This window comes from Nuphar pumila, chromosome 7 (genome assembly GCF_984573655.1).
Source record: "Nuphar pumila chromosome 7, dmNupPumi1.hap1.1, whole genome shotgun sequence".
Taxonomy (NCBI): Eukaryota; Viridiplantae; Streptophyta; class Magnoliopsida; order Nymphaeales; family Nymphaeaceae; genus Nuphar; species Nuphar pumila.
This window is the reverse complement of record NC_143255.1, coordinates 16,391,761-16,404,110: the sequence shown is the minus strand read 5'-3', so window position 1 is coordinate 16,404,110 and position 12,350 is coordinate 16,391,761. Positions and strand designations below refer to the sequence as shown.

Sequence of the window (12,350 nt, the reverse complement as noted above, 5' to 3'; positions counted from 1 at the left end):
ATCCGCAGTTTTCAGGAATAGAGTCTATGCTGAGGAAAATCTAATTTAATATGGCTGATGTCTAAGAAGTTGGGATATGTGATCATGACCAGAATGCAGACTGTTCCATGGTGTGCTAACCAACCTCTATAAAACAAGGAACATTGAGATGATTGACATTTTTGGTTGCCTCAGCACATCCCCTACGGCATCTTGCCACTGAGCCTGATCAACTGTGGCTCTTGGATGTCGAATTAATGAGATAAGCAATGCTGGAGAAAGGTCACAAATCAATCACTATAAAACAAGGAACAGTGAGATTTCATATTTGGATGTCTAATGTCAATCTCTTGTGACAATCTTTTTCCCATTAATCCATTCATTTCTGCTACAATGGCCAGTGTATGAAAAACATCACAAGGCCACCTTAGATGGCAACAGATGATTAAACCACAAAAGCTCGCGTACGATGCTGCCACTGTAAATCAGAGAACAGTGACGAGATTTCCAATATTTGGATGGCTTTGTGTAATCCTTTACCACATGAAAGAAACCGAAGAACCATGGTCACCATGTAGAGAAGGATTATCATAATTTTCTTCAAGAGAAGAATAAAACATTTGCAGCAAAAGAGAAGCTGTTGCTTTCATCATCTTGTTGGGCAGCTCAGAGCTAAACAAAGCTTCCTGAACAAAAATTGGATAAAGTAGTACAAATGAAAATTGTATCACCATTACCACGAAATCCTGAAAAGATTATGACATTATTCATTGCTTAGAAATAAGACCAAATATTTCACTAACTAACAACTAAGATAAATCCTAATCGTTGTAATTACTGTGAATTTCCCAATAACATCTTGGCAGATGAATTAATGTTTTCTGATCCAGTTCCTGTTCACGGAAGATATGGGTTAATATATAGAGAGAGATAAAGCAAAAATGAGCCATTGGAGTTTCTCTAAATGACAATAATAAGAAGCCACAATTGAGACAACTTTCTTTATAACAATTTTGGTCATATGCCGACCACCGAAAGAAAGATAAAACTGACAAAGTTATAGATGTGGCAACCAAAATAGAATATCCACAAACAGAAATACAGCTTGGGTTCTTCTCGAAAGAAGCATAGAAAGTTTAAAAAAGGCAAAACATGAAAAATGCTCCTACACATTTACACAAGATGGTACTACAACTACACGGATGAATATATGCTTGGGCCTACTCTTGAGGGCTAGCTGTCAGCGAGCATCTCCACCTTGTTCCACATCTTCAAACTTGTCCATGCTCAAGCATGGTGGGACATAGGCCTCAAAAACTGCTTCCAGATTTGGTTCTTCCTCCAAATTCTGGCAGGCAACTTCCAGTGGAATGAAAGCAAACGATCGATAGAAGCGTTTATAGCAAACGTAGCCAAAGATTACACTCAGAATCGGAAGGGGTATAGCAAACGGTGCATAATTGAAGTGCTTTACTCCTAAGAAACCAATCATGGTTAATTGGAAAAGCAAAAGAGAGGCCAGAATTCGACTGTGAATGTGCGGCCACATGCGTCCATAGCTCTCATAGGAGGGTACATACACTTTCAAAGCCTGCATACATAGAAAGTTTTATGAATCAACTCTGCTCTGTGAATAGAAGTAACTAAATCTGTTCATAGCTGTCTTGATTTTCTGTGAAGTTTGTGGTATCAATGATTATATTTCAAACTTGAACGTGCTATAAGGCTTATTGTAGTTTTGGACATTAGTTATTTTCTGGACCATGCTTTAGTTTTAATAGTTGCGTTTTTTTAAGCCCTTTTGGAAGATTGATGATTCAGCCTTCAGACCCGAAGTGCTTTTTAGAGGCAATCCTAAGAACTAGAAGATTTTATTGTTATTTTTATTTAATGTTTGTTTCGTAGTCACTTGGTGAGGCTTTCCCTGAAAATATAAAAATAAATGGTTTTCCGTAAGAAATTCTCAGAGTTTCTTTAAAATAAAGTACAGTAAAAAAAAATGAATGAAGAATATCACAAACATATCATGATATTTTCAATTTGGAACTTTTTCAAAATATCATGATTCTTTTCTGTTTTTCTCAAAAACCTTTAGAACAGAATATATTCAATTATGATTTGGTCTGCTCAATGTTAGGACTTGGTAGAGCACTTTATTTATTATATTTCATGATAGAATATGTTTTTCCGTACTATAGTAGCATGTTTTTTTCAGTCAACAAAATCAAAGTCGGGTTTCCTCTGAGCTTCTTTTAGGAGAAGGCTAGGGACGTTGGTGAGCGTGGCAAGGTCCGACCTTGGTCAAAATCACAAATTTCAGTGGCCAAACACAACTTTTAGAAGTTACTGTTTGTATTTATTTCTAGATGCAGTGAAAAATATACTAATAATCACTATGATGAAAGTAAGAGAAAAAGGAAAGCAAAAACTCAGCAAAGATTTCAAGCCTTACCTGATTTCTGAACAAAAGCCATCCAATTGCAAAGTACACAACACCGAAGGGGAGTATCATTGGTGCAATTACCGAGTAGCATATCACAACTGTTGCTATCAGCATGTCATTGGGAACTCTAGCTACATAATTAAGATCCCCAGGAGCCCAAGCTTCCTTCAACTCGGCCTTGGTTTTGCAGAGGTACCTCCTCTTAAGATGGTAAAGGACCAATGGGACCAAGCGAGAGAGCTCAAGCCCATGGACAACAAAGAACCTGAAATAAAAAATGAACAAGCCACCATTAATTTTTTTATGCAGGAGCAGGAAATCGAAAATGAAATGGAAAAATCTGCGAGTTCAGAAAATGAAAATCTTACTTTAAGGCAACAAATGTAATAAAGAAGGTGGCGCTTTTAGGAAGAGATTTCCCAAGTGTGGGAACAATTTTGTCAGTGTGTGTGGTGAAGTCCTTAAATGAGGTAAGCAGGGTAGAGCCCAGTGTCACCCCAATGAAGACATTAAGCACTGTGAAGTAGAAATACTTGGTAGACGCTGATCTGGCCGCATGGCTCCGTGAAGGGATCCCTTCAGCCTTTGACAAAATCATGAAAATCGTTGGCAGGATAGCCAACAACACCAACAAGGCAATTTGAGGCAGGAAAGCCTCCAGCACCATCTTAATCGTCGGTTGGTCGACAATTGGCTTCAAGAAAGGCAAGTACTTCCTCAAATTCGAAAGAGTGGTGAATGCAGAGACAAATCCCATCGGTATCGTGTAGAAGAAGATGACGAGGAATACAATGCCATAGATCACATACTGCCTGATTTGCCTCATGAAATATGGGATGGATAGATTTTTCCACAGCAACTCACGAGGCTGAGGAGCTGCCGTCACCGTCCATTTTTCGACCATCTGTGCATGGATGGTCTGGGAGGCAGATACAGCGGCTCGCCAGCTGTTAAAGAACACAAGAGCAGAAGCGAGCTGCTTGTCCTTGACGGTGGTCTTCTGTTCGGCCTCTAACTTTGGAGCTAATTCTTTGATTTTCTGGTTGCAGTACTTGATCGTGTCAACTTTCTCACCAATGAGTCCCAGAAATCCAGTCCTGTGCTGCGGCCTAGTTTTCGGGTTTTCTGCAAACACGGCTTCTGAATGAGCAAGTTTCTTCTTGCAACTTTCCAGCTCTTGCCATATTTTGTTGGCCTGTAATAAATACTTGTCATTGCTTATTTACTAAAAATACATGTTTTGATTGAATATTCTGTCACTGTGAGACATGAGCTGTTGATTTTAAATCTCTTCAACAAATTTGAACCTGAATATACCTCATCTAATACATGTTTTTGTTTTCTACCGAGTAAACTATAATAAACACATCTAGAGGTTCAGATTGATCCGAAAAGGCAAAAACAACGGCAACTATGATTCTTAGCAAGATCCTAGTTTATACATATTCCATGTAGGAAGGAGCGAAGAAAAGTAGTACCTCTTTGTTGTCAGTGACCACCATAGATCTAAAGAAAGAATCGGGATGGAGCCTCCTGAAATATGAATCGACCTGCTCTTTACGTGTTTGTTCTGGAGGAAGAGAAGGCATATCTCTAACCAGTACTGCAAATCGTTCGGGCTTAGTTTCATCCGCTTCTAATCGTGCCGCTCTTAGCTCAGAGACATGTTTGTATGCTTTCCATAGTATGTAAAACGTAACAAACGACACCCAGTAAACTGCTAATAAATGTGCCCACATCCTGGAGCTTTTTGGCTGCGTATTGAACACACACCAGTTCACAACAAAGAAACATGATAGGAAAAAGTATTGCATTTGAATCATGTGATGATGACAAGTAATTAGGTTTTTAAAGGGTCCAAAAATCAACGGCTCAAAATGTGCCAAAATTTCTGTCACTCAAAAGATCACATTTTTACATTAGAAAAGCACAACCCAAGGCTTGATACTTGCAAACAAACCACGTTGAACACATTTATGTGTTTAGATTGAGTCGATACAACTTCACCTTATGATTTCTAGCTCATTAGTTCCTTATCTTCATTAGTAGCAAATATTATATATATATATATATATATATGAGAGAGAGAGATACATGGCTTTTATAAAGATTCATAAGTCCACAAATTTGTTACCTAAAAAAATTTAAAATTGATCTTACGGTTTTGATGCACATAATATATATATATATATATATATATATATATATATATATTGATATATATATATATATAGAGAGAGAGAGAGAGAGAGAGAGAGTCACTAGAACATGAGAACTAGAAATATGGGCATTTTCAATACTTTTTTGCAAATTCAACCATGTGCATGTGCTTGGCACGGTGAGTTGCTAGGAATCAACCATTGGATGGTGTATTTTTGATGAAAAAATATGATTTTTGAATACTTGAATATTTATGAAGATTATGAGCCACTGATTTTAAAGCCTTAAAACATCTGCTTTATGCATCAAAATAGAATGATTCAATAATGGGTTCTTATAAAACCATACATGTAGATCACATCCTTATGGTTAGATTCAAGAGAAGAGAACAAAAAATCCATAAAAATCATGGTTCACACATTAGTTGTCATATTCTAGTGTTTATATATATATATATATATATATATATATATATATATATATATATATATATATAGAGAGAGAGAGAGAGAGAGAGAGTTAACTTGCATTGCCTTTTATATAAAGATTCACGATCCATAAATTTGTAACCTCAAAAAATTAAAAAAATGATCTTATGGTTTTGACGTATTATCATCATTATAAGAAATTAGTTATTTTATTACAATATTATGGAAATATGCAACATTGTTTAGTGCATTTTTATTTAAATTTTTTATCAAAATGCTCATGATATAGACAACCGATGCATCAAAACTACCATTAACTTGAAAATGCATCAAGTGTATAATTTTGTGCTGGATATAAGTTTGTGGTGAACTTGTTCACAAAGGGCCATGAGAGAGAGAGTCTCGTTGCAAGGGCAAGTTTTTGTCTTGCATAGATTTCTTTTTTACATTCTATGTTTTTCCTTACATTTATGCACGAGTACCCTAAGAATTCTGTTGGTCACTTAATGAGGAAAAGAAAAAAGAAGAAAACATATAAAATATTTTCTCTGTTCCAATGAGTCATCTCTTCACAGTGCTCCTGTTGCTCCATTCCTAGTTTAACACATCTACCTTGTTAAAGAAAGTGTGGAGGATACGTGAGACCTCAAGAATCATGTGAAGGTGTCCATTGAAGGAAACAAGACATGTAATGAAGCTAATGAAGATAGAAATCTAGTTTCCCTTTCTAAATCTATTCATAATTGTGATAGGACTTTTACAATTGATAAGAGTCCTAAGAAAGAATCTTCTGGTGATTGTAAACCTCCTGTAAAATCAATGAAAACAAGGCCACCTCTCCATTGAGTGTGTGAGGTTTCCCACCGTGGATGTAGGTTCTCGAAAGGAACTGAACCACGTTAAGAGTTTGTGTCTGTTTCTCTTCTTCTCATGCAAGTCATTTATGATATCAGAGCTGTAGACGATATGAAGGAGATGGATCCTCCAAAGAATGATAACACTACCAATGGATCAGGTGCCTCACCAGCTTCTACAAATCTCCAATATTTTTTTACTACAAAATCATCGGATGATAATTTTCTGTTCTGGGAATCTTAATTCATCCCCTTGTTAAAGAGCTATGATCTCATTGGTTTTATCGGCGAATCTAATCCTTGCCAAAAAAAGAGGTTTAAACCGGCTGAACCTGAAAAAAACCTGCTTTAAACCATGCCTATATTCAATGACATCAGCAAGATCAACTTCTGTTAAGTTGGCTGGTCTCCTCTCTCAGTGAGACGGTTCATAGTTAGGTGATTGGCCTGACTACTTATGAGGTATGGATGGTTCTTAAGAAGTACTATGCTACTTGATCTAGAGCTCATGTTCAACAGTTAGAGAGGTCAGTTTCATTATCTTAAGAAAGGCAACGATAGTCCTATTTTCTAAAAGCAAAAGTGCTTGAATCTCAACTTGTACTTGCTTCCAAACCAGCCTCAAATGAGGACTTAATCATGCAGTTCTTGGTTGGTCTTGCTGTTGCAGAATATGGTTCTATTAGGACATCTACTGATACCCATTCAGATCTTGTTACTCTTGATGAACTGTTCAAACTTTTATTGACTCATGAAGCTGAACTTAGTGTGAATGAACAACATGAAGTTGTGACTCCTACTGTCCAATATACCCAAAGGCAATTCGGTAGGGGCCGCAGAAATAAATCTGGCGGTTGTTTTTACTAGAAGAAGCAAATCAATAAGGGTCGGTTCTCTAGAAATCGAGGTGGTGGTTATGATAACTGGTCGTTTAATGCTGGTGGACAAAATCTGTCTCAAAATCAGCATACCAGAGGTTCTTCTAATTCTATTTCTTGCTAAGCATGGTGACAAATCTAGCCATGGGCCCTTCAATGTAGGATTTTCAAGTTTTATAAAGGTCCTGAGGGCACATGGCTGCTCATGGTGGTGATTCGTTTTGCTAAAGCTCATAAGATGAATTTTCGTGGCGCTCAATATTTTTTCTTAGGATATAGTGCTCAGCATAAAGGATATTTGTGTTTAGATATGAAATTGAGCGTATGGTTGTTTTTTACAAGGAGAAGTTTCCCTTTCTTAAACCTATGGTATCTCCCATACTCCCCCACCTACCCCTTCAGTTGGTGTAGCGCCCTTGTCACCCTCACCCCCAGTTGTTTTGACTATGTCTCTGACTGCACCCGCTCCCACTCTCGTAGACCAGCCTTCATTGCCAACCCCTCCTCCTCCTCCCTCGTCGACACCTTCTTCCCAACCTGGTTCAATGCTTGATGAGCTTTTAAAGATTGATTCGTCAGTTTGCTCATCAAAGTAGTGGCAAGGATTGATTGATTGATTATGACTTTGTAACCATGTAATCTTAACTTCTTGTATGTGGTAAAATCTCCAAAAGGTGATTATCATGGGATTAAAAAAAAACCACCTTCAAACAGTGCGGATCCATGGTGATTGAAACCGCGAATGGCTTTGTTGGTACTAGCACTTTTTAATAGACAAAGTCTATTTACATTAGGGGTGTCAACGGGACCGGTTTAATTCGGATCCAAATGAAACCAGATTTGGATAAGATTTTCAGGTATGGTATCGGGTCCAAACCTGGGTCTAATCAGGTCCATTATAAGAAAAACCATATCTGGACCTAATAAGAACTACATGAACCAAACCCGGACCATACCTGGTAAACCATATTTTTTTTATCATTTTTACATTGAAAAATTATGGGTTTTAATTGGAGCTCGGGTTGGGCCTGTGTCTAGTATAAAATTTCACAAACTATAACCAGGTCCATGTATTAATCGGACCTTCGGATCTGAACTTGGGTCTTAATCAGGTCTTCTTATTTATCACCATACCTGGACCCTGTAGGGTTTGGTTTGTATCGGTTCTAGGTAAACCAGGCCCGTTGATGCCCCTAATTTACATAGTGAGGATGGTATTAGCTACCGTCGTGTATGGGTAAGGAACCCTATATATATATATATATATATATATAGAGAGAGAGAGAGAGAGAGAGAGAGAGAGACTGTTTTGACCAAATCTGCGTTTAACATGGTTCCAATAGTGGTAATAGGCCCTTGGATATAGTGTTTTAATGTAAAAAAAAATGTTTCTTTTCAGGTTTGAGAGAGAGAGAGGCTGTTTTGACCAAATCTGTAAAAAAAAGTTCTTTTGAGGTTTGAAATTTTGGTAGATTGCGTGGTGTTGATTTTTCAATCCTGGTAAAATCTGACGTACATAAAAAAAAAAAAACATGATCCAAACGCCAGTTTTTATTAAACTTAATACGTATTTCACATCCAGATGGTTTAATGTAAAAAAACCTTTGGAAAAAAAAATAATGCATTTTTTTTACTAGGGGTTCCATACCCACAAGGTAGCAAACATTACCCTACATAATGTTCCCTAATAAGAAGTCTATGAGAGAGAGAGAGCATAAATGGAGTCACACACAAAAAGAGCATGAAGGGCATAAATAATCTCACGGGAAAATATTGGATACCCTCAGGTGTAACTCATTGGTAAAATGGATATTATCTATATGGCTTGTTTAGTAAAAACATCATGGTAAAAACAAATCTTTTGAGGGCTACAAAATACATTAGTCCACAACCAGTGATACATATTATCTTTTTTTGAAAAAAAAAAAACATGAAAAAACAGAAATTGGTTTAACATTTTAAACAATTTCTTGTGAGATTTCCAAAATAGTCGCCAACATTTCCATTCAACTATAAAATATCATGATGTTTACATTTTTAATGATTATTTTTCATGAAATATATGCATTTTTCATTTCATCACAAAGACTATATTTTTTGAAATTTAAATTATTTATTTTACCGATACTTTGCGGAAAAACATGAGAAATGTAAAACAATTGGATTTCCCATAAGATTTAGGCTGCCCAAATTTGATGAAAAGGTTAGGTGCAATATGATTGGACAAATATTTGTGCCTTAAGCACCTGATCACCCTCCATTTTGGGAACAGGGCAAAGCATGATGGAGGGCAATCAGGTGCTTAATGCACAAATTTTGTGCCAGTACCCGATCGGAACTCCCAAATTTGCTATGTTGTCAAGATTTTTTTATTAACAAAGTTATATGTTTATATCAAAACCACTCAATTCAAAGTGCATTTTTTAATAAATGAACCATGCTAAACACATCCACGTGGTCAATTAATCAAATAATGCTTCTACCTATGAGATTCACTATACAATGGTACTATAAACTGTAGCCAATTCGTTACATAACATGTTATCTTTGGTGATTGTCACATCAGGCAATGGTCATAAAGCTTGAACCAGTTTACAAAGTTCGCCCCCTTTTTCCTTTCGGTCTTCCTTAAACTTCTTATGAAGTTGAATGAAAGAAGTCCTGATGATACCACCACCACCACCACCTCCCCCACCCACCTACCCACCTCAATCCTGTTATAACCTTACCATATATAGAGAGTAGAATTTGGACTGCACAATAAGCCAAGCCATACCGGGCCGTCTATGACCAGTTGGAACTTGTCCAATTAAATAAATGAGCCAAGCTTGAGCAGGGCCTCATGCTCATCATAATTGGAAAACTCGGCCAGTCAACTCGTGACTCGCCCGAGTTGACTCAGATTGGAACCTAAAAAAGTAAAAAAAAGTTACATAACTCGGTTAGGACCAAACTTGGCTGAATCAGCTAACACTCGCTGAGTTTATCATTGACTGGGCTGAGTCTTAGCTACCATGTTGAAAATTAAAGGTTTTGCTAAAAATTCAAAACATTAACTAAAAGCATTAAAAAAGTTTGGGCCAATTAAAAAAGAACTAAATTTGAGAATCATATATATATATATATATATATATTCTACAAACAATTATACCTACAGTCAAGTGGGAATGTCACGTGAGTTGTTTTGACTCAATCAAACCTCATAGACATGTTCAACATGCCAAATTTAGTAGAAATCAATGTGAGTTTTTTTTTATTCAATCTAACCTCATAGACATGTTCAACATGCCAAATTTAGTAGAAATCAACCCTTGGATCATGTTTTTTCGACAAAAAAATGTTATTTGCTAAGTTGATTGTAAATAGAATGGATTGTAGCAATATATAAATATATAATGGTACATGCTTGAGTTATATAGATTTAAGCTCCAAATGCAAAATCTAACCTTTGGATCATGTTTAACATGTTCTATTTGTTATTTCTATATGTTAAACTTGATTGAAATATGATGTTTGATGTCATTTCTAAACTATCCTTATTTTGGTGAATTGTGAGTCATCTATTTTCACTATAAAAAATAAGATCTATAAAGTATTAGGCACAATAAAACATGTTAATGTAGTAAATAAACCATCATTAGATCTATCATTTCGTGGCTAAATTCATACAAACACAAACAAGAGTGTGCACCACCATAAGGTATCATAGTACAAAACCATCATATATTTTTCACATACACATATAGGAAGGGTGTAATATTGGACGCTCATTTCATCTGATGTTATTAGACGCAGTTGTGCCACTAATGGCATGCGTAATCAGCAGTGCAAAAAAATTTTACACAAAAGTGGCCTTTAGGTGCTGTCTTTTCTACCACTAGAGGCCCTTCAGTTGTAATGCTTGTTTTGCGCAAAATCAGCGTGCGCAGATCAACGGTGCATACTTGTCCAACGTCCGCATCCACTGTTACTCTCATATATATATATATATATATATATATATATATATATATATATATATATATATATATATATATATATATATATATATATGTGGATTAATCTAACAATAAATTAATTGCTGTTAACAGTAGATGAATTCAATCATATTAAAATAACTAAAAAAAAAGCCTTAAAAATAATATTTTTTAATATATGATTGATTTTTTAAGTCAAAAAGGTAAATTTGATGGATTCATAAAGTTACTTTTTTGGGAAAGGAGTTTGACTTTTCAAATCCCTTAAGTTCAAAAAACTTTTCAATTCCCATGAAGATACATGGACTTTTTACACAGAATCAACATTGTTCTGATTCAACCCGTTACAACTCGCATCAAATTGAGGAGCCCCCAATCCAGCCCATAGGATTTTCACTGACCCGAGGTGACCCCAATCCAATCCCAAACCCTAATAAATAATAAATTACAAGAGAAACAAGTTCAAAGATCCAATAATCTATCATTCTTTACTTATTGATCAAACAGACCAACACAAAAAAAGATTCAAAGTTCCTAAGAAAAAAATTACGAAAAAGTGAACCAGCTGGGTAGACTCAGGATCAAACGGCTGGACCTGTAACATCGTAACCAATGCATCACGCCACGGCATCCTACAATACTGCAAACAGAAATATGCCTATGCACGTGGACCTTGCTGTCCTTGTGACCTATAAATGCTGGCAATGCTATTCACTGAAAGAATAACCGAATGAATGGGAGATTCAAGAAAAGCCTGCTTAGATTTCATAAGGAGGACGGATCAGGTGCAATGTGACCACACACTTTTGGTGTGCTCCGGAACCTGATCACACACCATCTGCTGTTGGGCCCCACAACTGATTGTCTCTTACCAAAGAAGGTGGGTGATCAGATGCAACAACACTACGGATGTAAATGGTTCAGATTCAGGTCGGATGTGGCCAATACCAAATTAGACTAATTGAATGTTGACTAAAAGTACTCGAATTCGGATTCAAATTGGGATGGTGAAAAGCTCATACCATATCCAGTTTTTTTACACATAATCAGATTCATATATCCATCAAATCTGGATATTTGTCAAATTAGGTAGGAAAAAAAATCAAAACCATATCCGCATTCAATTATAATTGAATATCAATTTAGCTTACCAAATCCTACTAAACAGAGTTGGATTAAAATTCAATCCATTGACATCTCTAAGCAGCACACTAGAAGTATTCAATCAGATTGCGCCTGATCATCCCTCATTTCAAAAAGAGAAAAGGAAAATTGGCATTTAATGATCAATCGAGAAAATGACAACAATAGCTCTTGTTCACACTCTGTCTGACTGTCAAATATCAAACATAAGCGACAAACAGTAGATTGGGCCAAAGGTCGTTTATCATCCAGCAAAAATACGGCATCATTATTAACTAAGATTGAAAAAATAGAAGCGTATATCATGCAATTTCACTGAAAGAAAAGCAATAAATTTGCTATCTTTCGTTACCTCGAGACACCTTGACCAAACTGTGAGTCGGTGGCAAATTTAGGCAATAAAAAAGCAAAAGCCACACAAAGACAACATTTACCAAAGAAAACAGTAACTAAATAAATGATATTGGCTTTTCCAGGGCTGGACTCCG

General features: G+C 36.2%; 1 protein-coding gene across 1 annotated transcript; it reads right to left on the bottom strand.

Moving 5' to 3' along the window:
• Nucleotides 1–1,059: 1,059 nt before the first annotated feature.
• On the bottom strand, nt 1,060–11,350 carry LOC149831289 (hyperosmolality-gated Ca2+ permeable channel 3.1-like). Its single transcript, XM_090012983.1, has 5 exons — nt 11,270–11,350; nt 3,901–4,176; nt 2,791–3,617; nt 2,432–2,687; nt 1,060–1,570 (listed from the first exon to the last, which is right to left on the bottom strand). Exons 1-5 carry the CDS (start codon nt 11,348–11,350, stop codon nt 1,220–1,222), a joined length of 1,791 nt encoding a protein of 596 aa, XP_089869109.1. The 3' UTR covers nt 1,060–1,219.
• Between the last annotated feature and the right edge of the window lie 1,000 nt (nt 11,351–12,350).